The 24,245-nt window shown below is 51.4% G+C and overlaps 1 protein-coding gene across 4 annotated transcripts in view; it reads right to left on the bottom strand.

Annotated features, from left to right (window-relative positions):
• Nucleotides 1-93: 93 nt before the first annotated feature.
• Nucleotides 94-24,245, bottom strand: part of Pemt (phosphatidylethanolamine N-methyltransferase) — a 73,201-nt gene continuing 49,049 nt past the window's right edge. For 3 of the 4 annotated variants that reach the window (XM_034506316.2, XM_034506315.2, XM_034506317.2), the window contains 5 exons: nucleotides 13,543-13,658; nucleotides 6,087-6,232; nucleotides 3,459-3,570; nucleotides 663-737; nucleotides 94-349 (listed from right to left, as the gene is read on the bottom strand). In XM_034506316.2, coding sequence (XP_034362207.2) covers nucleotides 292-349; nucleotides 663-737; nucleotides 3,459-3,570; nucleotides 6,087-6,232; nucleotides 13,543-13,658 — 507 coding nt within the window. In that variant the 3' untranslated portion in view covers nucleotides 94-291. Of the gene's footprint in view, nucleotides 469-662; nucleotides 738-3,458; nucleotides 3,571-6,086; nucleotides 6,233-13,542; nucleotides 13,659-24,245 lie in introns of all 4 variants that reach the window. The other variant, XM_076936725.1, reaches the window with a different exon arrangement.

The following is a 24,245-nucleotide window of genomic DNA, read 5'->3' as shown; positions in this document are numbered from 1 at the left end:
CCTGCCCTGCCCTGCCCTGCCCTGCCCTCCCACAGCCTTGAGCTCATGTCTGACCCCACTCCTGGGACCAGGATAGGAAGGGGACCAGAGTGGTTCTGAGGTCACAATGCCTTTATTAGTGTGTCGGGGCATGGTGGGGGTGGGGGTCTCAGCAGTCACATGGAAGAATGCCTGAGGCCCCCATGACTGGTTTCCAAGGCACAGTGGCCAGTGCTGCTTTCCCCAAGAAGGGTTGTTGCTTGGGGCAGCCGGGAGGCCAGTCCGGCTTTGCAAAGATCCCTCATGGCCCTGTTAGCTCCTTTTGTGCAACCTGGAGGCTTTCCGTCGGTAGATCTCAGCAGTGAAGGGCCTGTGGGCAGGGGAACGCTCCAGTAGGTTGTTTCAGGAAACTGCTGTACTCCAGCACCAGAACCTGGTCCCCCAGTGATAGGACCCATATTTCCACTGTCCCCAGAGCTTGCCTAGAGGCTTCAAAGAGCAAAGAGGGGCCTGGAGGGGCTGGGGCCACCTCCTTGCCTGCCTAGGTCTCAGGTGTACCCTCCCCACTCCCAGCCTCTCAAGCCTGCTGAAGCTTGCCAGGCCACGTGAAGCAGTTCTGAGTGAGCGGCTTGCTCTAACTCGCCCGTCACATCCATCTCCTACCCCACCACATGTCTACTCACTCTTCATACAGGAGAGCGACCACATAGACAAGTGCCACCAGCACCGTCAACAGCAGGCCTGTGGGGCTGGCGTGCCTGAAGAAAGACATACATACCATCGGTTGCAAGGACTTAGCCCCTCCTGCCAACATAGTGTATGGTCCCTGAGCATGCTGCAAATGCTCTGGTGGGTGAGCTAAGCCTGGTGGTTCCCCTTCCTAGCTCTGGTTTTCTAGAGAGCCACAGGGAGACGGAAGGGAGGAAGGCACCTTGTGAGGTAGTCCACGCTTCTTTGTCTGCTGAGATTGGGGCTCGGGGACAGGGAACATGTCCACTGCCCATCAGACAGTGTTCTTAGGAAATAAGTCTCTTGTAAAAAAGCCAACCCAGGGCCGCCGTGAGCACATGGCCTCTCGGGCAGGCTTTGCCACCTGAGCTCTGGCCCATATACAGGTGCAGCCGGTAGCCACTGTCTGGGCTGGCCTCGACTGTGGGAAAGATCTTCCCACAACAGAGCCTTCTCCTCTGAGCCAGCAGTCTCACGCTGGCCCTTGCCATGCTCGCTCCCTAACACCCACCTGGACCTCACACTAGCCAGTATGTCCATGTGTCTGTCCAGGAGGGCAGGGGCACAGGACACAAAACCCACCCACCCTGTGGTCCAGCCACCTGGACTGCACTCCACGACCCCAGGCCCTGAGCTGAACGTGCAGCATCCTAGCCCAGAGACAGGAGTCCTTGCAGAATATACACAGCGTTTCTGTCATAGCTCTCTGCAGGTGACCGGTCTCTGACCTCACTCTGCCAATGAATACAGACAGCCTGTTAGTGACAGCGGGGAGGAACCCAAGCATGTCTGCCTCAGGTTTCCAGAAATAGCTGCTGTGGAGCTGTCCCCCAGTTTATTTCTATAGTTACCTCTGGCTCCTGCAGGGCCTGGACTGCTGCATCTACCTCAGCAGGAAAAGAATGAACCAGAAGGTACAGAAACAGGCCTCAGGTAACCATAGGATCTGCTCTCCTTAACTGACCCCATTACATATCTTGCCACCAAAGGGCAAAGGGCACAAGAATGTCTGGCTCCAATAGGGCCCCTCTGCCTTGCTCACTCCGTAATGCCCGCCTGGACCTCACATTGGCCAGTCTGCCCATGTGTCTGTCTGGGAGGGACAGGGACACAGGACTCCTCCACTGCACAGTACAGATCACGAGACTCATCCACCCTTATGGTCTGGCCACCACCTCTGCCACTGCCCCAGGCCTTGCGTGGAACTTCTCCCCCAGCTCTTTCAGGTCTCGACCTGTGCCTTTCCCAGAGCTTAGCTGGGCTCTAAATTAGTCCTTTGTCTATGCTGTCCCTTTCAACTTGGAACTTGGAACAGCTCTTGGTGTCTGTGTCCTGACCTCAGAGGGCCTATGGCCATGATGTCCTCCTGGCTAAATAAGCACTTTGTCCCCAGACACAGTTCAGCTGTGGTTCTGGCCACATGGGGGTCAGGAAAGACCCTGGAAGATGGCTGGTTAAGGAAACCTCACTGCTTAGGGAGAGCCCTCAACACCTCGCTGGGTGTGAGCGTGACCCCACAGCTCACTACCACACAAAAAGTCAGCAAAGCTGGAGGGCTATGCCTTGGGAGCCAGGAACTTAAGTACCAAGACCATCTCTGACCCAGATGTACAGTACAGCCTGAGGTGTGCACAGTCTCCAACCTCAGTTTCCCCACGACTCATGGGAAAGGATGGACTCACTGGCCTGTACCTTCTGTCATGATTCCTAAATGAAACAGGTCTTCAATTGCCTACAACAGCCACTCTGTGGCTCCAGCAAAAGGCTGTAGGAGGCCCTGACAAAATTTCCCCTCCCTTGATCCAAGATGCTGGGGTGGGTGAGAGAGCTCCCAACTGCTCTGGGCAGCCAGCTCTCCAGCAGGGGTTAGGTGCTATGGGCAAATACGCCCTCCTCCTGCCTCATCTAGCAGTGCTGGGCCATGGTCGGTGCAAGTTCAAAGACCTGCTGGGAGGTGGGGATGTGGGCATGAAAAGTCCTGTCAGCTGGCTCCTTATACTCGCCCATCTCCATGGAAACCTGGCCACTTATTGTCACCTTGGTCCAGCCTGACTTCCTAACAACCCAGGAGACACAAGACAGCTCCACTGGCAGATGACCGCACTGAGCCCAGATCAAGGAGCCCAGAGTACCCCAACTCCTTGTTGTAGGCTGGAGAGAGCAGGGGCCCAGGGCCTCTTCCTCTGTCTGCTAGGGACTCCTATCTGGGAGTAGGACTTGAGAAGCAGGAGGCAGGCAGGCTGGGGGAGGCCTGATGAGTCAGCGTCTCCTGCCATGTAATGATCCATCTGTAATTAGCCCTCAGATGAAGGCCCCATCCCCAGTCTGCTGAGGCCCTGCACATCAATATTGTTTGGAGGCAGCTGGAAGGTGTCACGTGTTCCTGGGAGCCCTGACCTGGTCACTCCAAGCTTGGAATGACCTTTACTCTTGGGCACCAGGCACTACCGGTGATATAAAGGGACATGTGTATGGCTCTGCTGTAAGAGGGGAGACTGACGGGCAGGCCACTGATCATCGACTTGGGGCACGGGAAACTCAGAGGAGGCAGGAAGGAGTTGAGAGGAGGGAACACCACCAGTTGGGTTTGGAAGAATAGACTAGAAATGGATTGGGGCATATTCCAGTCAAAGGAGCAACATGCATGCAGCATGGCAGAGGAACGAAGTGTGCTGGAATCAGGAGGCTGCGGGGGGAGGGCTCAGTCTGTGTCTGGACACCTAGGGGTCCTGAGGGCAGCAAGTACTCACATAAGTGCCCAGCCTAGGTAGTTAGCTGTACTTCCCCAGTACATGGGGTTGTCTAGCACGCTGAAGGGAAATGTGGTCACTCTGGACTCCTTGAGGATCCCAAAGTAGTCACCTGTGGATGAGATGGGGTAGGATGTGAGGGTCACTTAGCCTCCTATGTCCTTGGTCACACTATTACTGAGGGAAACCCCTAGTGAGCCTTGAAGGACCTGCACGCAGGTGAGGTGCCCCAGGAGGCTCCAAGTTAGTAGTGGGATCTGAGCCCACAGCTTCCAGGACTGGAGCTTTCCCATGAGCTCCACAAGTGAGCTGGGCACTGAGCTGTTCTCAGCTTGGTCCTCTCTTCTTCTGAGCCCCAGCACACTGGTCTCCTCCCGCTTCTCCCCAGGAGATGCCTCTGTGTCTACCTGTCCCTCCCTCTCTTTAGAGGCCTTCCCATGCTCTGTACAGAGCTCTCTCCTGGGCCTTCCTCCCTCCTCCAGAGCCCCTTCCCACCTGTGTCTGGACTCCCCCGTCTGCCTGACTCTGTCCCCTAGCCTCCACCTACCCTTCTTATCCCCCAGGCCTCATTCTTTCCCTTGGGCTGGCTAAATGCTTGGGTGACAGCATTTGTTTTGTTAGCTTATCACAACTAGAGTCACCTAGGGGGAGGGAACCTTAACTAAGAAAATGTCTCCATGAGATTGGCTTGTGGGCGTGTCTGTGGGCGTGTCTGTGGGCGTGTCTGTGGGCGTGTCTGTGGGGCCTTTTCTTGATTAATGATTTATGTGGGAGAGCCAAGGCCCAGCTCACCGTGGGCAGTGCCCTCCCTGGGCAGGTGGTGGTCCTGGGTTGTGTAAGAAAGGCAGCTAAAAGCAAGGCTGCTTTTGGTCATGGGGTTTATCACAGTGACAAACTAGGACAGGTTATCAATGACTCCAGCCTGCCCACCACATGCTTCCTGTCACTCTGGAGGTCAGCCCAGGGGAGCTGACATAAGGAGAGACCATCAGATGGCCAGTCATCCATCCACCTACTGCATGCGTAACCAGTCCACTCTCAAGAACAAAGCATCTGGTCCAGGTCTCTACCTGGTGAGTGTCTCCACTAGGCCAGGGCAGCCTTTCCCAGCAGCCTCTCCTTTGTCCCCCACCCCCACCCCATTAGAGCAGAAAAACAATGCAGCTTCATCCTGAGCAGAAAGTAGGGCAGCTAGCCCAACAAGAGGAGCCCCTGCAGGAGGGGCCTAGTAGAAATTGGTGCTGTCATTGTCAGGGACAAAAGGTACAAGAGTTCAAGAGGCTGCCCAGGGACCACTGGGGAGAAGCAGGAAGCGGGGCAGTGGAGCCTGACAGGGGTGGCACAGAAACCTGCTTCGGGCTGAGTCACAGGAGAGGGACCATTCTGCTCTACTTCCAAAGCATACAGGACCCTCTGCTTTCTAGGCCATTTCTACCAAAAGCCACATCAGTGCTGCCTGCACCCTCAGACACTCTTCTGCTCATTTTCCCCATCTGGCCCTGACCATCATGGTAGGTGCCCCAGTCTGCCCTCTGCCTCTTCGGTGCCGCTGCCCGCGCCCTCTATCTTGACCTCCAGCTTGCGATCTGCAATCCCTGTCACCAGGCTGGCCTCACTCTCCCAGGATGGCTCCCAGCAGCTCCTGCCTGAGCAAGCACTGAGCCACCAGTGACAGCACTGTCTCTCCTAAGCACACGTCAGAGCTTCAAGTCTGCTGCTGGGCAACCTGGCCCAGGCAGAGGCCAGGCCAATGTATATGTCCTGGGAGGCTAGGTGACAGCAGGAGAAGACCAACAGGCCCTGGTGGAGGTTAAGGCCCAGGGACTGGTCTTTGTATAACAAGAAGCTAGGAAGGGCTAAATCTGGTGTCCCATGTTCAGAGCCAGCTCTCTTGTCCTTAGCCCCAAGGACATCCTGGGAGTTGGAACAGGCACCTTAGGAGATGGGGCTGCCACCTTCCATGCATCTGTATTCTGAAGGCCCCTTACCCTCAGCCTTCTCTGCAGAGTCTGTCTTGAGCTTGCCCTCTCTGCTTTCAAGATGATGGGAAGTCACTGTAGTCATGAGGTGAGAAGGTTTTTGGCCAGACTAGACCACTTCGGGCTCCCAGACCCAAAGCACCAGAGCCTCAGAGAGTGGAGGATGGAGAAGAGACCACATCCACGTCTACCTTTCACCCTACCCTAGACCTGTGCAAGCTTTGCCTGTAGATAACATAACCAAGATCCTACTACCTGGTAGCCAAGTGTGCTAAGCAAACCCAAGAGTGGTGATGGGGTAGAGGGTCTTAGCCCTGTCTGCCCCTCACCTGAGTTCCAGCTGCACTGTGAACCCTGTATACCTGAGCATCTTCAGAAGGACTGAGGGTCTTCTTCAGGGGGAGCTGGGTCCAGGACGGCACCCTGGGGCCCATCAACCAGGACTAGGGTCTATTCTTGTCTCACAGGAAGCAGTTTGATACCCTGGAGTCTAATGAGCTAGCAAAACTGAAAGTCCTAACCATGACAGGTGGGGCCTCCCAGTGCTTCTCGAGGCACATTAGAGATAGCAGCCAGCAACCACTGGACTCTGCTCCTCCCTGAACCCCAGTGTACATGCCCAAGGTCATCCCATATCTCAGGGGCTTACCTAGAAAGGTCCCAGTGAACCCCAGTGCATAGAAGCTGGATAGCACAAACACGAGTCCCCAGCCCAGGAGTGCAAGGCCCAGGAAGTAGGTGGTGTGGTTATCCAGGCCCTCCATCTTGGGCTGGCTCATCATGGCCTGTGTGAAGCTGTGGAGCAGGGGACACGGAGAGACAGCATGTCATACATAGCATGTATGGTGTGTACACTTCCTTTCTTAGAGTTGTCAGCCCCAGGGTCATATGCTCAATAGCCACAGAGGCACTGCAGGTAGGGCCTCGGCTCCTGCATGAACTGTCTAATTTTCAGTGTCATGAAAACAGGGTAAGACCAAAGGCCCAAGCTGACCAGAGTTTTTAATCTTTTCAACAAGAAGTTACAAATTCTGACATTTATGCAGATTGTCCTAAATTTTAGAAATAGGCCACTCATGAAAGCCATTTATGGCTTTATCCATGTTAGCAGTGTTCAGTCCGAGGACCATCACATTCAGGTCCTGTCACCTTGCACTATGAATGAGAATTAAGCTCATTGAAGAACAGGTACATGTGCAGTACATGGTACACAGCAAGCCTAGCACCAGGGTCTGGCCTGGCTTACGCAGGGCAGGGCAGGCAGCAGGCCCAACACTTAGATCCGAGCTTGGCATATCCCATGTGCAGTAATACGCACCATTCATTCTCCTTGTAGACCCAGGCCTGATGCTGGCTGTGCCCCACACTGCTGATTTGCTTGCCCTGGCTCCTGTACAGGCCAAGTCACACCTGGGAAACTTAAGTTTTAAATCCCATCAAAGGCCCTTTATATCCTCCCCCAACTAGGCTTTGTGGCCAAGTTCTGGCAGGCCCTGAGTATGAGCAGAGAGACTGAACAATGGCAGTATCAGTGGGCATGGAGGGGCAGGTTCTCTGGCACCCGGCACAGGAGAGGGTGGAGGTTCAGGGAAACAGGCTGGTAATGGATCTGGGCCTCACCAGGAGGGAGTGGCCAGTAACAAGCGAAAGCACTGAATGTGCCAGGGGCACCAAAAGAAAAATGGGTAAGGCCAGCCCATTTCCATTCTGTCCACAATCACAATGCTTACAGGAGACATGGAGATTAGCTACTCACACATTGCAACTACATATACTTCTCTCTACAGGTCCCTTTAACCCACTGATCCACCCACCCACTTGCCCATCCATCTATCCATCCACCCACCCATTTGCCTATCCACCTGTCTGTCCATCCATTTTTTACCCACCCACCCACCCACCCACCCACTTACCCATCTTTATCCATTCAGCCCTTCCTCAATCCATACACATACCCATCAGCACATCCACCCACCCTTCTCCTTCCATCCTTTGACCTAGTCACTAGAGACCCAGATACCTACTTATCCATCTACCCATGTAACCATCCACCTTCACCCAGAAGCTTTTTCTCTTCCAGCAGAACACGTTCATCACTGGAGGTGGGTGCTGTAATTCTATTCCTGGACCACATTAAACTCTACCTCCTTGGAATTCTTCCTACCAATCTGATGTTCAGCTCTTGGAAACTGATGTTGGTTCTCGGCACATGTCAGGAGGTAGACGAGAGAGAAGGGAGGAGGCCAAAGGCCATGCAGCCTACCTGCCGATACCTGCTTCTTGGCTACACTGCATAAGGGCCCACGGCACAGAGAACTGGGTTGGTTCTTCAACAGGTTGGGTGGCTCCAATGGCCTAGTGTCCTCTAGCTCCATCTACTTGAATAGAGGACAGAGAGCCTGTGGGTCTCTTTCTAGCCACCTGTCTTGAGTCCTCAGGGACATCCATCAGTGGCCACACAAGAGCCGCCAGCTACTAGAAACTTCAGCTGAGAACTGAGGGAAGAACTTACATGATGGGGACATAACAGAGAGACTACTCCAGAATGAGAAATGGCTAGAGCTTGGCGCCTTAAGGCTCAGAAAAAGTGCAGTACAAGAGGTGTTTGGAGGGGGCTGCACAACTGTGATGTGTACACAGCAGAGAGCAGAGGGCCCACAGACTGAGGGTCTCTCTGGAGGGAGACTGCTGGAAACGACCTTCATGCCAGTGACTTCTGGCCTAGCTGGGAAGAAAGGAGATTGCAGACAAGGTCTGGAGCCCATAGTAGACATCTCAAAGACTCAGTCCTGCCTCTGTGCCTAAGAATGGTCCACCCCTGGCTCTGCCTGTATCACTGGCGGACCTTTCCTCCAGTGGGTGTGCTAGAAGTAGGGCAGAAAGGCAAAGTGCACCATGAGTTATTTGCTCCAACCTGCTGAGATGGTGTGTGTGTGTGTGTGTGTGTGTGTGTGTGTGTGTGTGTGTATGCATGCATGTGTGTAGGTGGTAGAGAGTGGGGAGTGTGTCTCATTCTAGCTTAGTGGCCTACATACCATGTGACACTAGGCTCACTAGAACTGATGCCTGATTAGTTGGCTGGTTACATGCTTTCATATGCTATTCCACGGGGAGAATTGACAGGGAACAAGTTGCTATGGGGCCACACTCCATAGCAAAGTGGGGTAACCAGCAATTTTCTCTCAGAGCTACTCTGCACTGGAGTGTCAGGGATGAAGATTCATTCCTGGGCCTTGGGTTCTGTTCTCTTGTTTAATTCTTATGTGTATGAGAGTCTTTCCTGCATGTATGTCTGTGCACCACTTGTGTGCCTGGTGCCTGTGGAAGCCAGAAGTCATATTCCCTGGAACTGGAGTTACAGATGGTCACAAATCACCATGTGGGGGCTGGGAACTGAATTTGAGTCCTCTAGAAGAATAACAAGTGCTCTTAGCCACTGAGCAATCTCTCCAGCCCCTTGAGTTCTATGTTTTAAATTGGATTGAACTTTCCATCCGCAACGAGACTGGAGGCTGCCTGTACTCTGCTCCTCACACCAGACCATGGCCACTTGGGTGTGCACAGCTGCAGGGAGGTTGTCCTGCCCCTGTGCTGCCATGGCTCCACCAGTGGGCTGCATCTGCAGACAGCCATATATAGGGTGGTCTGAACTCTCCCCCCTCAGGCTTCTCTTCACAGTCCAGCCCAGTCAAGTAAGATCAGGAAACTAGGCATCTGGTGGGCTTATTAACACGGAGCACAGTAAACCAGCTCAGCCACGTTATCTCCTCAGCAAGGGCTGGAATCCACGGCTGCCACGTTGCACTAACCAAAGCCCCTTCTCAGTTTCCCTAAGCCCAGCAGCATCCCAAGTGTCATACACTGCGAGGAGAGGCAGCAGTGTGGGTACAAGTCAGGCCACTGGCTGGTCCTGCTTCTGTCCTGTGAGCAAGCAGGTCCTCAGCCTTGTCACGTGAGAGGAGTTGTACACCACTGTCATTCAGAACTCCAGGCTGTGTTGGGGTCTCAGCTGAGAGGACAGATACATTGCTATCTGGGTATCATTCTAGCTGGCCTCCCTCCTTCCTCTCTGAGATCAAGAAAACATAACTCAGATTTCTTCTCTGACTCTCCAGCCATGATCAGGGATCTCCACTAAGAGACAGCAGGGAAACAAGGTTCCAGTGGTTCCCTGGTGTCCAGTGACCCTAGTCATCCACACTGTGCCCAGGCGTTTCTCTAGTCTGTGGCCCATGAGTGGGCTGCAGCTGAGGCTGGCTGCAGGTAAGGGCTGGGGGTGCTGGGGAAGGGGTTTCAATGGATGCCTCCCAAGCCATCAGGCTCCCTCCTCACTGGAGGCACAGCCAGAGCACTGCAAGAGCAAACAGTGCTCTCCCAATCACTTCCTTGAGTCTAGACTTTGCCTTAACCTCCAAATAACAAGTTATCTTATCCTGCCTGCTCTCTTTCCAGACCACCAGCTAGTACAGGCCAGCTGACACACAGTGAGTTCTAGGGACTTGCAAACCATTGTGGAGCCCTGGCCTCACAAGAAAATAGGCTTGACCACACATGTATTCTCCTACCATGCTGACTCAGTGGGACACATACCATCTGGGGTCATATCACCCCAGGTGACGAGGACAAAGCCTCCAGAACAAGGGTTGGCACGTGGCCCGACAGTGTAGCACTTGCCTAGCAGTATGACACCTGGGCTCGGTCTCCAGAGCCACAAACAGAAATAGGCATTAGGCTGTGCTCAGGAGACTGGGTAGGTGGTATTGTAGAGGATGGTGGGAGGTGGCACCACCTCACAGGCATAGGGCTATCATCTAGGACGAAGAAAATGTTAAAGAACCAGACAACAGGGGGGCTGCACAAGGCTGGGATCCACCAAGTGTCAGCAAATTGTGTACTAGATCTTAGCATGTGTGAACTTGAACATCAATACAGAACACACACCTATATGTGAGCTACAGAGAGATACTAGGTAGAGACTAGATTAGAAAGTGTATAGCCAGGGGACCAAGGGACAGGGTCTTTCCAGTCCTCTGCTGCAGTCTAGTGATTAAGAAGGTGTCTAGTCCAGGCACAGAAGCACCCTCACCTGCTCTTGCTGGGGATCCGTGTACCAGCTAGAAGATATTTTTCTATGTGACCCAAGCTGGTTTTGACCTCCTGGGTTCAATCATTAGTCCTGTCTCAGCCTCTCATGCCAGACAGGGACCATCACGCTTGGCTCACTGTACCACCCACTGACCCCTCTCCCACGGTGGCCCCATCCTCCTGGCAGGCATCCTTGCCAATGTGCCCATCCTGGCTCCTACTCTCCCACCAACAACCTCCTGGAAGTGACTACCAAGCCATTTCAGAGGAGGAAGTCGAAGCTCACGGAGGTAACCTGCTCAGGGTCACCAGCATTAAGGGACAGAGCTGAAGCTGACCAGGGACTTTCTCCAGGCTGGCTTTAATTCAAACTAGAATCCAGAAGGATCTTCAGCCAGGGATGCTTAGAACCCCCTCCTATATCCGCCAATGCAAAATGCTACCCTTCTATCATGATGGCCACTGTCAAAGAGACAGGGAGGTCAGTGTTGGCAGGAGTATAGAGAAACTGGAGGACTCTCGAGCTGCTGGTGGGATGCAGAGTAGAGCAGCCACTGCAGAGAACAGTCTGACAGGTTCCTAAAACATGAACAGTAATCCTGTGCAAAAATTCGCTCCTAGAAACACTCTTGAAGAAACTAAGAAGATACTCAGATACTGGCATGCCATGCCCACAGCTGTACTTCTCACAGGAGCTACAAGGATACTAAGATTCGGCACATTCCAAGCCTACTCCCATGACCCAGCCACAGGAAGTAGATCCCAGAAGCCCCAGGGCCTGCCCACTCTGCATTTCTAACCAGTGTCCACCCCACTTCTCCAGGGCCCCTATACTCCAGCTTTGCAGATGCTGCTGGGGTGTTCCTCAGCGTCTGTAGCTGCAGAGGAAGCAGCAGAAAGGGCCTTGTTGAACCACTGGTGAATGAGGCCTACTGGGAAGGGATTCTGCTGGGCTCCTGCTCTGCAGGGCAGTAGCAGGCCTGTATCTCTGACCCCAGTAGCCTCTCCCCTAGGGGTCCTGCATTATGGAAAGGAAAACAGACTCCATCTGAAGCCTGGCAGAGGACTCAGAGTGAGGCAAGGAAGCCTGACATGTTGCTCACGCCTCTAACCCCAGAACTCAGGAGGGATTGCTACAAACTCAGGGCCAGCCTGGTTTATAAAGTAAGCTCCAGATGGCCTGGACTACAGAGTGAGACCCTGGCCAAAAACAACAAACAAAACAAACCAGAGTTTGAGGTTTATGAAGCCAAGCAGAGCCCAGAGCAATTAGACGACCTGTCTACAGATGGGAGATTTTAGGGACAGAGAAGTCAAAGACCAGCCAGGCTGGAAGCTGCTGTGTCAGACTGTGTTGATTTTGGTCTGTCAGAAGACCTCATCCTAACAAAGACATTTAAGTATAGACTCCTCAAAAGGACTGAATGAGGGCTGAGACCCTATAGGACCAAGTGAGAAGTGTCCTGAGGAGGGTCTTCTCACAGCTGAGGGGCAGACAGGGCACTGGGGATAGGCAAAGCTGGGCGGAGTAAGAGCTGAGGTGACCCTCTGAGGTTTCCAGACTGAAAACATCTGGACAGGGGAACAGCCTCTGACTTGGCAGTATCCAAGTTAGAATGTACATGGGCTCTCTAGGTTGTCTGAGGAGCATGAAGATATCTTTCTGCCAGGTACCTAGTGGCACCCATTTCTAAAGGAGCTAGGAAGGGAACAGCTGATTGGCCAAGCTCATAGAGACAGCATTCCCAGACCAGACTGACTTCATCATGTTGGAGAATGGTGAGCAGAATGGAGGAAATCAGAGGGGCAGCTTTAAGCCACACTTTTACCTTGTCATGGGGATGGATGAGGCCACCCTACAGAAGAGTCTTTATGTGCCAGCCAACCCAGGATATGTGTCATAGGATCCACCCCTCTAAGGATGACAACCTTTGTAGTACTTGTCCAGCCTGGAGATTCTGGGTAGCCTAAACCTGCAGGGCCAGGAGGCATAGGCGAGGTTCTGGCACAGACAAGCTGAGTGAGAGCCTTGCCCCACCCCACACTCCTGGCCCGCAGGACAGGGAAAAAGGCCACAAGAGTCTTCAGACATGGTGTCCTGCCATGCGAAAGCTTGGGCCAAATGCTTTCAGAATGGGAGTATGAAAGAGCTGGGCCCACCACTCCTGTCCCTGCCTGGCTTCCCACACACCAGACATCAGATAACTAGACAGCTACCTCATGGTGCATCCTGCACCCACAGAGCCAAGCCAGGATAAGTGGAGTGGACAGGCCAGGTGTGCACGCCCTATCTGGAGGACTCGCCTCAGCGACCAGTCCACACAGGGTATCTTCTCAGTACTATCAACTTCTAAATTGCAACAGCAAGTCAGGAATGAGGACTCCTCACACCACCTTCTTATTTCCCAAAGCAGTGTGCAGGCTTCTTGCAGCCTGTGTGTGCACAGGCCTGTGGTGAAAGCCAGGGGATGAGAAGTGGACCTGAGGCTCAAAGCAGCCATTTAAGTCTTGAGCCACATCTGAAAAATAGATCCCACTGCCCTTCTGCACAGCCTAAGACTGTGCAGTGCTCAGCTCCGCTAGGCCCACTCAGGAGTTCTGCTTCCCTCCCTCATCACCTACACTGCTTTGGTCATTTTCTTTGATGGCAGGAAGGAAATATGTCCCAAGCCCAAGCTTCTTAATGATGGTCTAAGCATGATTCCTGGTCCCTAAGGAATCTTCGCCAGAGTGTCTATGCCCTGTCTTGGTATATTGTAGAAGGAGTTCTGGGGATATAGGCAAGGGGAAATTTCAAAAGGTTCTGTCCCCTGTGCTCCAGCTGTCCCTATCATTGGACAATGAAATGTCACATCCAAGATCACAAGGATGTCTCTGCCAACAGAGATCTGGGACAATAGCCTGAGGCCTCTGGGAACATTCTGATACAGAACTCCCAAACACTAGTCAACCTGCTGGCCCTCCCTCTCCTGACCATGACTTCCACACAGACAACAGCCTCATGGTGGCCCAGGGCTTACCAGTGGGAGCGGAGAATGTTCAGAAGCAGGATGATGCCGCCCAAGGCATAGCAGGCTAGGTGGGGGGACCCGAAGGCTCTGCTCAACTTGCGAGTTCTCTGCTCCCACCTTGCTACCTGCATGAAGGGCCAAGAACAAGGGTGAGAGGTGAGGTGTTTGCTGGTACCGGAAGGGCAGAAGAAGCAGGCCTGAATGCCCAGGCCCAGTTCCAAGGAAAGTGAACTGTAGATGGTGCAGCAACTGGGGTCAGTTGGGAGTCTGCTACAATTCAGGGCTGTGCACAGGATTTTTACCTTCCCTTAGTGTAGGCAGGATGGGGTGGTTAACAGGCTGGCAGTCATGCCTAAATGTTGGGGCTCAGTTTTCAGGCCATCCTGGAAGCTGGGCATCCCATATCTTGCAGTTCCAAAGGCCCCTGTTATTCAGGAAGAGACAAGCTACCACCAACAAAGAAGCCCTAGAAATGGTGCCAGACACCCTCCTGTCTCCACCAGGAACACCCACAGGGTCATTTCAAGGGGCAAGACAAAGGGAAGGCAGTCCTTTACCCTCACCCTGCACTCAGCCTGGCCTCTCCCAAAGGTACAGACTGTACAGGTGAATGATTTTTAGTCTTATAATCCTTTTATTTGTTTCCAAGTCATTGCATCTCAAATCTCAGTGTTCAGTAGCCAGGCAGAGGAACAAGCAGGCAGCTCTCTCGCCTCTCTGCAGACCTCACCCCCACACACATCCACATCCAAGTTGTCAAGGTTGCCCCACTGGCTCCTGGTGTGCTTTGCTGGTCCAGGTGCTCACTCAGATGAACTCTCTGCTGATGCAGAGAAGGGAGGAAGGGGTGGGCAGGATGCCAAAGGGCAAACACTCACTCTGGTGCTCTAGTTTTGGGTGCAAGTTATCCACCCCCTTCTGTGTCCTAAATATAAATATGTATGTGTGTGCACATGTGCATGTCTGTATGTCCATGCATATATGTGTGCATGTATGTCTGTGTGAATGTGTGTGAGTGTGTTTGTGTATTTGCAGATGGCCCTCAACTCAACTTGTAATTTTTCAATTTTAGAATGATAGAAAGATGATGTTTGCAGTGGAAACCACACTCTAAATTTGAATTGAGTTAGCCAGGCAGTGGTGGCGCACGCCTTTAATCCCAGCACTTGGGAGGCAGAGGCAGGCGGATTTCTGAGTTCGAGGCCAGCCTGGTCTACAGAGTTAGCTCCAGGACAGCCAGGGCTACACAGAGAAACCCTGTCTCGAAAAACAAAAACAAACAAACAAACAAATTTGAATTGAGTTCTTTCCAGACAGTGACATGTGATCCTCTCACAATGCTGAGCAGTGAGGTACAGCCATCGGCCACAGCATCCTCAGAGAATTGACACAGCCTCCACAGCGGGCTATGCAGGCAGCATTTTTTGTGTATGTTCTGAGGAGCTAGAGGAGGGGATACACAGTCAATAAGTGACATGAACTAGTTAACAGTTTATCATAAAATAGGTTGTGCTTCTGCCCAGCTCAGCTCAGCAGGGAAGGCTGAACTGGGATACCTATTTGGTGAGATGTGTTAAATGCATTCAGTGGGGTTTTTCTTTGTGGCCAGCCATTCTATATAGCCACAGCAGCCCAGACCAGGCAGCCTAGCCTGTTGCTCATGTATGCCTGAAGCTCACACAACCTCCAGCAGGCCTCCAGTGAGTTCACATTCCCCAAACCCCTAGTATGTGAACCTAGACTGTTACCAGATCCCTGCAATGTGTAGTCCTGGTCAGTGTCCACTAAAGTGGAAACCTAAGGGTCCTTTGGAAAGTTGGTTGGATGGTGTTTTGCTGGGGCAAACACATGAAGGAGTGTTTAGCTGACGGAGACACAGATGAAAGGATGTTCTGCTAAAGCAAGCACATGAAAAAACACGTGATGAAGGACTCTTTGCTAATGACACATGTATTAGTGCACCTTACATTGCGTAGTTGAGCTGCATTTGTCAGGACTCCATAGAGAGAAATGCACCAAAAAAACTTCTGGTTACCACTTCTTGCCGCTTCCTTGAACTCAGGCTGATTGGCAGAATGATGTCAGCTGCACATGCTGAGGCAAGACCCATGGAGGACATGTGGTGCTTGGAGAGAGTACAAAAAGGACTTGGACAGTGACGGAGGCTGAGCTAGGCTTGCTTATAGAGCTAGCTGGCTGTGCAACACTTGTGGGTCTCGAGTCTTTGCTGATCACTGCTTTGCTGAGAGAGGCATAGCAGAGAACTTCTCCTGGCATTCTTCCTGGTCCCTCCTGCTGACTTGAGCCAAGGCTGAGGCCTGGCCGTCGATAGTGCCATCACTGCTGATTCATGTTTGCTATCCTGACTCTAACAAACTGGACTGCTGGTGGATCTGTGAAATGTTTGCGAGTGGATCAAGTTGCCGCTGCTGACCTGTGAACTGAACTGCCAATTTTCAGACAACACAGATGACAGTTGCTTCAAAGAACCTTTCTAAACAGGTCCATTTCCCCTGTATCCTTTCTTTCCCACTACCTCTGGTGGGTGGTGGAATAACACAAAGGTTAAAGCATTTATTAAGAACCAACATTAAAAATAGGTTTTGAAAAAATTAAAGTTACAGTCCACAGGAAAGAAAAGCTTCATGATGCTCCTATGGGGTGCGAACTATGATGTTGGAATCAGCTTTCAGAATCCCATGGTGACATGTCCCTGCCATTCTGACCATGAGACTCCCAGATTAAGAAAAGGTTCCAAGAAGAACCAGTGCAAGCCAGTACATGACTGTTTATGTTGAATTGCAGCATGCTCAGATCATGGAGTTAGGATTTTGGGGGCGGGAGTACAGAGGATTGGTTGTTTTGAGAGAGGGTTTCTCTGTGTAGCCCTGGCTGTCTTGGAACTCACTCTGTAGACCAGGCTGGCCTGGAACTCACAGTGATCTACCTGTCTCTGTTCCTATAGTTCTGGGATGAAAGGTGTGAGCCCCATGCCCAGTTCTTGGAGTCAGTCTTTACAAGCCATGTGGCCTTGGGCCATTTCCTGCTGAAATGACTATACTTAGCATAGTTACTGAGGATCCCAGGCCTAAGAATGTGCTTAGCTCAGAACCAGGGAAATGCTTGGGAAAGGGAGATGCTAGTATTCATTTTACTGTCATATAGAATGGTGTCCTCCAGGGTCCTTTGACTGGGATGCTGTCAGGGGTAGAACCAAGGAAGGGCAGGGTCTGCAGGGTATCCTGTAACTGTACGTTTAATGTCCATATCCCAAAGCACAGAGTCAGTCACCAGCTCAAGAAGGCTATGAGAGATATCCTCCCACACCACCCATCCATTCACATATCCACCCACCTACTAATGTATTCATCTACTGATACAGATCCTGCCATCCACCTACCAATACATCCATACCCATCCACCCATCCAATCATCCATCCATCCAACCATCTATTCTCTACCCACCCGCCTATCCACCTGCCCATCCATCCATCCATCCATCCATCCATCCATCTACTCATTTATGGCCCCATGCATCCATTTGTCCATCCACCTGTCCATCCATCCATTCATACTCAAGCATCATTCCACCCCCACACCCAGTACTTACTGGGTCCCTTATAGGCTGGTAAATGTTAAAAAGTAAAGTGCTTTGAAAAGAAAACAAAAACATAGCATAACAATGGTGCTCTTGTTTTTACACCATGGGCGTAATTAAAGCCAAATGTGCCTCATTTACTGAAAACACCAGCATGAGCTCCTCCCCCAGGGAGCCACTGGCACAGCGGATTTGACTAATGAGAGCAGGCAGAAAGAGGCCTTGGCTGGCTCCTCCAACTCAGTGAGCTAGAAAGGCAGAAGAGCTGCTTCTGGGACTACGTCATTTTCTGGAAACATCTTCTTGCTTGCTTTTCACAGCTCTAAGGAAATCCTGGAAGTAAAGGCTAGTCAGGGTAGGTTTTTTTTTTTTTTTTTTTTTTTTTTTTTTTTTTTTTTGTTGTTGTTGTTGTTGTTGTTTTTAAGATTAATTTTGAATTTTCATCTGTGAGTGTGAGTGGGTGGGTGGTGGGTGTTATGTGTGTGGATGGCCAGAAGAGAGCGTTAGAGCCCCTGGAATTGGAACTACAGGTGGTTGTGAGCCTCTTGACACGGGTGCCAGGAACTGCACTCCGGTCCTCTGGAAGACCTTAACTGCTGAGCTGTCTCTCCTGTCTCAGGGTGAATATTCCAGTGGGGACTGGAAAGGAAGACAGGTTCCCTGTGTTCACTGAAGAACTAGCCGCTAAGCATCTGGATGGTGCCAGGCGGAACATCAGGCTATGTGGAGTACTTAGGCTCAAGAACCAGCTCCTCTCCATACGGCCTAAGGGTGATTCGTGATCTCTCTGCTTCGGTTTCCTGATTTGTAAAATGGAATAATGATCTGCCCCAGGGTCATTGTGAGAAATAAGGAAGTCACTTCACTTGAACTCCCTGGAGTATGTGTTGGGAGTGTGGTGTTCACTAGGGGAGGTGCCATTGTGTTTCAGTTTGATGTCTGAGCAAGATGACATGAAGATGATGGTCTGTGATATAAGAAGAAGTTCAGAGGGCATGTGGCTCCTGTCTCCCTCATCCAGAGGCAGGCTCCAGAGAAATACAGACTTCTGATGGGAGACCTAATGCTACCCCACCCATTCTCTCACCAGACACTCAAGGCTCTATAGCAGGGGTAGCATCTGGGACACCTCTGGCCCAGAGGGGTTGAAGGCACAGCTGAGGCTTTCAAGGCCACTAGGTGTCCTTTGTCCTAGAGGACCTGGGCCAGAAGCATGAATGAGAAAGCTCACCCTAGGTGTGCATGCTTCCTAGTATAGGACAGAGGTGTGCATGCTTCCTAGTATAGGACAGAGGTTGGAACTTACCTGTGCATTTAGCTAGCTCACACACACACACACACACACACACACACACACACACACACGGTACACACATTGGCAGGGTCTGAAGCATCACTCCTCACTCCACCTGTGTGGTGCGGCCTGGGAGCTGAACAGCACCCAGCAGCACCCAGCAGCACCCACCATGGATCTCATGAGTCATGCAGCTCCTGGCCCAGAGAGCAAGCAAGACCCAGGTCTCCCTATCCAACATGGCTTCTCGCTGCCTTCACCCTGATGTCGCCTTGCTCTCAGTCACCATTCCCAACACTCAGTGCCACCTGTCACTCAGGTACTGAGGGCCTGGCTCCTTCCTGAGTCCTATCTTTGTCTTGCCAGCTCCTACTTAGAGCTGAGAACCCTACTGTCATGGAACCCAAATGATTATCTCTGAGGAAATTATCCTCTGCTTCCACCACCCTGATGAGGGACCCAGCCCCCTCCCACTGTGCAGTGTCACACACGCACTGGACTGCCTGGAGAGGGTCCCAGTCACATTTGGCAATCAGGGCACAAAGCCCTGGCTAATTTAATACTGGCTTTCATTTCCAATCAGCCCACGACAGGAGCTCAGTTTCTGTATAAGGGGCTGTGGCAGAAGGCAAAGGAGATAGGACTCCTGGGGTCGTGTAATGCAGAGACTGTGACAGACACACACACACACACACACACACACACACAGAGAGAGAGAGAGACAGAGAGAGACAGAGAGAGACAGAGACAGAGAGAGAGACAGAGAGACAGAAAGAACAAGAGAGAGGGGGAGGGAGAGAGAGAGAGAGCAGGAGGCAAAAACCCTAAAGAAGTCCAGCAGACTGCTAATTCAATTTGGATTCTAATTTGGCTACAGAACTGCCTGTAGCACTTATGAGGATGGAGCCCACTGCTGGGGAGGGGGATGACTGGCCTCACCCTTGAGAATGACTCTGCCAACAAGTGGGAAGACATTGTGTAGACATTGATTGTCTACACAATCAATGTAGGCACACTCCAGGATATTGTGCTCAATGAAAAGGCAGGCAGGCATGGGAGGGTCTTACCTGGCTTCCTTGTAGAAATTAAGAGGATAATCAAATAGCCACCACGATCTTGAGAAAGAGAACACATACTTCCTGACTTCGAACTTCTTACAAGAAACAGTAATCAGGACAGTGTGGCACTGGCACAAAAACGAACATAAAGTCCAGAAAGAACCCCCCATATGCTCATCAACTGCTTTCCCACCCGACACCAGACCAAACAAACAGATGTGAGTAATCAGTTCAACACCGTGCGGAGACAATGTGCGGATGAGGCAGGACAGGCCGTCAGTGACAACTAAGGGGCCATGGGAAAAGAAGAAAGACCTTCATCCTGGGATCTATTTGAGTTTCCTGCTGGCTGAGTCAAGAATCCTCCACACAGCTAATGAAGCCAACAGAGACAGTGCTTTCCTAGACACCTCAAACTAGGTTGCTAGAAATAGCAAGCTGTGCTCAAACAGCCAGAGTGCTATGGCCCTGACTACTGCATCAGCACCCCTGGCTGTCCTGCAGAGTGCTATGGCCCTGACTACTGCATCAGCACCCCTGGCCGTCCTGCAGAGTGCTGTGGCCCTGACTACTGCATCAGCACCCCTGGCCGTCCTGCAGAGTGCTGTGGCCCTGACTACTGCATCAGCACCCCTGGCCGTCCTGCAGAGTGCTGTGGCCCTGACTACTGCATCAGCACCCCTGGCCGTCCTGCAGAGTGCTGTGGCCCTGACTACTGCATCAGCACCCCTGGCTGTCCTGCAGAGTGCTGTGGCCCTGACTACATCAGCACCCCTGGCCGTCCTGCAGAGTACTGTGGCCCTGACTACTGCATCAGCACCCCTGGCCGTCCTGCAGAGTACTGTGGCCCTGACTACTGCATCAGCACCCCTGGCCGTCCTGCAGAGTGCTATGGCCTTGACTACTGCATCAGCACCCCTGGCCGTCCTGCAGAGTGCTGTGGCCCTGACTACTGCATCAGCACCCCTGGCCGTCCTGCAGAGTGCTGTGGCCCTGACTACTGCATCAGCACCCCTGGCCGTCCTGCAGAGTGCTGTGGCCCTGACTACTGCATCAGCACCCCTGGCCGTCCTGCAGAGTGCTGTGGCCCTGACTACTGCATCAGCACCCCTGGCTGTCCTGCAGAGTGCTGTGGCCCTGACTACTGCATCAGCACCCCTGGCCGTCCTGCAGAGTGCTGTGGTCCTGACTACTGCATCAGCACCCCTGGCTGTCCTGCAGAGTGCTATGGCCCTGACTACTGCATCAGCACCCCTGGCTGTCCTGACTCCAAACAATGGGCTTCCAGAGCCACCTCACAGTTGTATTACAAGAGGAGAAGAAATAGATAAACCAGCTCATACATTTTGACTTAAGTTTTGCTTAATATTCAACCTTGTTGTAAATTACATCCTTTAAGCAATGTGACTTTAAAGGAATCCTATATAGAACTACTTTTAAGAAAAGATTGCCATCTCACTTAGTAAAATATTTTTTTAAATTTGTATGTATATGAGTATTTTGCCTGCATGTACAGTATGTATGCCATGGAGGCCAGAAGAAGGCGTTGCATCACCGGGGACTACAGTTACAGACTGTGGTGAGCTACCATGTGGATGCTCGGAATCAAGGCCAGGTCCTCTGGAAACTCAGCGGTGCTCTTAACCACTGAACTAGCCCTCAGCCTCTGTATAGTCACTGTGAAGACTCCTGAACGTGATCCTCTCCTGAGAACCCATACCCTGTCCTCAAATATATAATGTCTTTCTACCAAATAAATATCTCCTCCCTGCCTCCTCTCTCTATTCCTTACCTTCTTAAATCTAAAAAAGTGGTTTATCTTATTCTATGTAATAAACTCAGTAACTTTGGTGCTTGTCTCTTTTTGTGCAGTGGGTATACTGGCTTTTTGTCAACTTGACAAAACCTAGAGCCACCTCAATTGAATAATTTCCTTGATCAACTTGCCCTGTGGCCATGTCTTCAAAGAATTATCTTGTTTAATGATTGGTTCAGAAGGCACAGCCCATGGTGGGGGCAGCACCGTCCATAGGCAGGTGGGTTTGGGCTACATAAGAAACCTAGCTAAGCACAGGCCAGTGAGGAAGACAGTAAGCCTCATTTCTCCATAGATTCTGCTTGAGTTCTTGTCCTGACTTCCCCCAGTGTTGGATAGGAAGCTGAAATAAACCCTTTCTTCCCCAAGTTGTGTTTATCGCAGCAACAGAAAATGAGGTAGAACAGTGGTTGGGGCTGCAGAGGAAAGACAAGACAGAGGAAGAGATGGAAGAGGAAAAGGAGAGACATGTCTTGGTCCCTGAGACTCTGGGGCCAACAGCTTCACCGTGGGGGTTGGCAAGGCAAACAAGCAGATGTTTATAGAGGTTTCTGGTAGCCTAGACACCAACCCTACAGCTGGGAACTGCTGACAGCTGCCAGGCCTTTCTTAAGTCTCCCCTAGGAGGGGAATCTGAGTTATGGATAGCCTGGTACAGGGCATAGCTACAAGAAAAGTAACCTTCTAGGTGTCTTAGGGAGTGTCTGCTGACCTGGAAGGTCACAGGAGTGTACTGAGGTAGGACCTCATCTTTGCCTCTAAGCTGCCAGCTCCAGGAAAGATCCAGGCGGAAAGAGCCAAGAAGCACCTGGCTGTCTCAAGAATCCCCCAGGGGACTAGAAAGATGACTTGGCAGTTCAGAGCACTGGCTGTTCTTCCAGAACCCCTGGGTTCGATCCCCAGCACCTACATGGCAGCTCACAATTGGCCATAATTCCAGAGATCTGACATCTTTTTCTGGCCTCCAAGGACACCAGACATGCATGTGGTGCATAGATACGCAAGCAGGGCAAATCACCCACATACACAAATTAAAAATTAATTTTAAAACTATTTTTAAATTCCTCTGAAGGAGAAGAGATTGGTTCTGGGACTCATAACATGGCTTCTCCTAACTCCCAGCCCATTCTCTCCTCCCTGCAGGAGGGCATCAAGTCAAAGCATACGTTGTCGGCTTTGAGGTTCCTTGGGTCCCATGAAGGGAGATGTGGGATGCTAGAAATGATGCTGGTCCCCACCTAACAGGGAATGGCTGAGGGACACACCACTCTACAGTGTTTCACGGCTCTTCCAAAAGTAGCTCCCCAAGAGCCTTGGGCTATGTACCACGGAGACCACAGGCCGGCTGATACTGGTCAACATTCTATGCATGTGGGGTGTGTGTGTGTGTGTGGGGCGGCTACATATGCACATATACATGCATGCATTTGGAGATCTTCAGAAGCTGTTCCCTGTGTCTTTTGAGAAGGTCTCTAACTGGCTTATGGCTCACTGATTACCATAGGCTGGGTGGTCGGTGAGTTTGTCTCTGCCTCCTCAGAGCTAGGATTACAGGAGTGTTCCACTCTTCCTAACTTCTGACATGACTGCTGGGATCTACCTCAGCGCCTATGCTTGTGCAGCAAGTACTTTCTGGGCTGAGCTACCTCTCCAGATCGCCAGCACATATTCTTTTAAAGATTCCTGCTAAATCCGTTGAGAGGGGGAAAGGAGAGGTCAAAAGGTTGATGCTGAGATTTACCTGCCCCTGTGGCTTTTCTAGCACAGTGACCTTGTGTTCTGAAGAGCTCTTTTTGATTGTTTTCTTTATTCTAAATAAAGCACAGCCCACCCGTGCAAAACCACTGGAAAATAACCTAGACATGACTCTTCCACTGTTAACCAAATATGGTGAAACCCGGTGGCCTCTGCAGTCAATATTGACATGGACTTCAGCCTGCCTTGAGAAGGAAACTTCCAAGTATCTGGTGAACAGTGGAGTGGTTGTCTGATAAGCAGCCAGGCATCCCAGGGGGTGGGCAGCAACACATTCATCACCATCCAGCCAGTGGTGCCTGCTGACAATGGCCTTGTGGGATGTTTTGTTTTGTAATTGCAGGCTTTTTTTTTTTTTTTTTTTTAAATGAGGAAAGATAGTTAGATTTTCCAAGAGGATGTTTTGTTTTGTTTTTTTTTAACTTAAGGTCAGATTTAATGGAGACAAAATTCAGTTTTTTTAAATAGAGTCTTGTTATCCTGCCTACGAAATGTAGGCATGGGGGTTGGAGCCATGACTGAGGGAATGGCCAACCAATAACCTGCCCAACTAGAGACCCATCCCATGGGCAAGCACCAATCCATAGCACTATTCATGATACTCTGTTATGTTTGTGGACAGGAGCAAGATGTTCTTTGAGAACTCCACCCAGCAGCTGACTAAGGCAGAGGCAGACACCCACAGCTAAACAGTGGATGGAGCTTGGGGACTCTTATGGAAGAATAGGAGGAAGGATTATAGCCCCAAAGGGGATTGGAACTCCACAGGACGATCAACAGTCAACTAACCTGGACCCTTGGGGCTCTCAGGGTCTGAACCACCAAAGAAACATACACAGGCTGGACCTAGAACTCCCCACTCATATGTATCAGATGTACAGCTTGGTCTTCATGTGGGTCCTGAACAACTGGAACAGGAGCTGTCCCAAAAGCTGTTGTCTGTGTGTGGAATATATTCTTCTAGCTGGGCTGCCTTGTCTGGCCTCAATGGGAGAGGAAGCTCCTAGCCTCTCAGAGACTTGAAGTGCCATGGTGGGAGAATACTGAGGGTGGCCCCACCTGCTCAGAGGAGAAGGGGAGATAGAGAAAGGATTGTGGGAGGGGGTGACCGGGAGGAGAGCAGTGAGTAGGATGTAAAGAGAATAAGTTTTTTTTTTTTATTTTTTTTATTTTTTTTTTTTTAAAAGAGTC

The sequence above is a fragment of the Arvicanthis niloticus genome, chromosome 6 (assembly GCF_011762505.2).
Source record: "Arvicanthis niloticus isolate mArvNil1 chromosome 6, mArvNil1.pat.X, whole genome shotgun sequence".
Taxonomy (NCBI): Eukaryota; Metazoa; Chordata; class Mammalia; order Rodentia; family Muridae; genus Arvicanthis; species Arvicanthis niloticus.
Note: the sequence above shows the minus strand (reverse complement) of the source record. Positions and strands in the feature narration are given on the sequence as shown.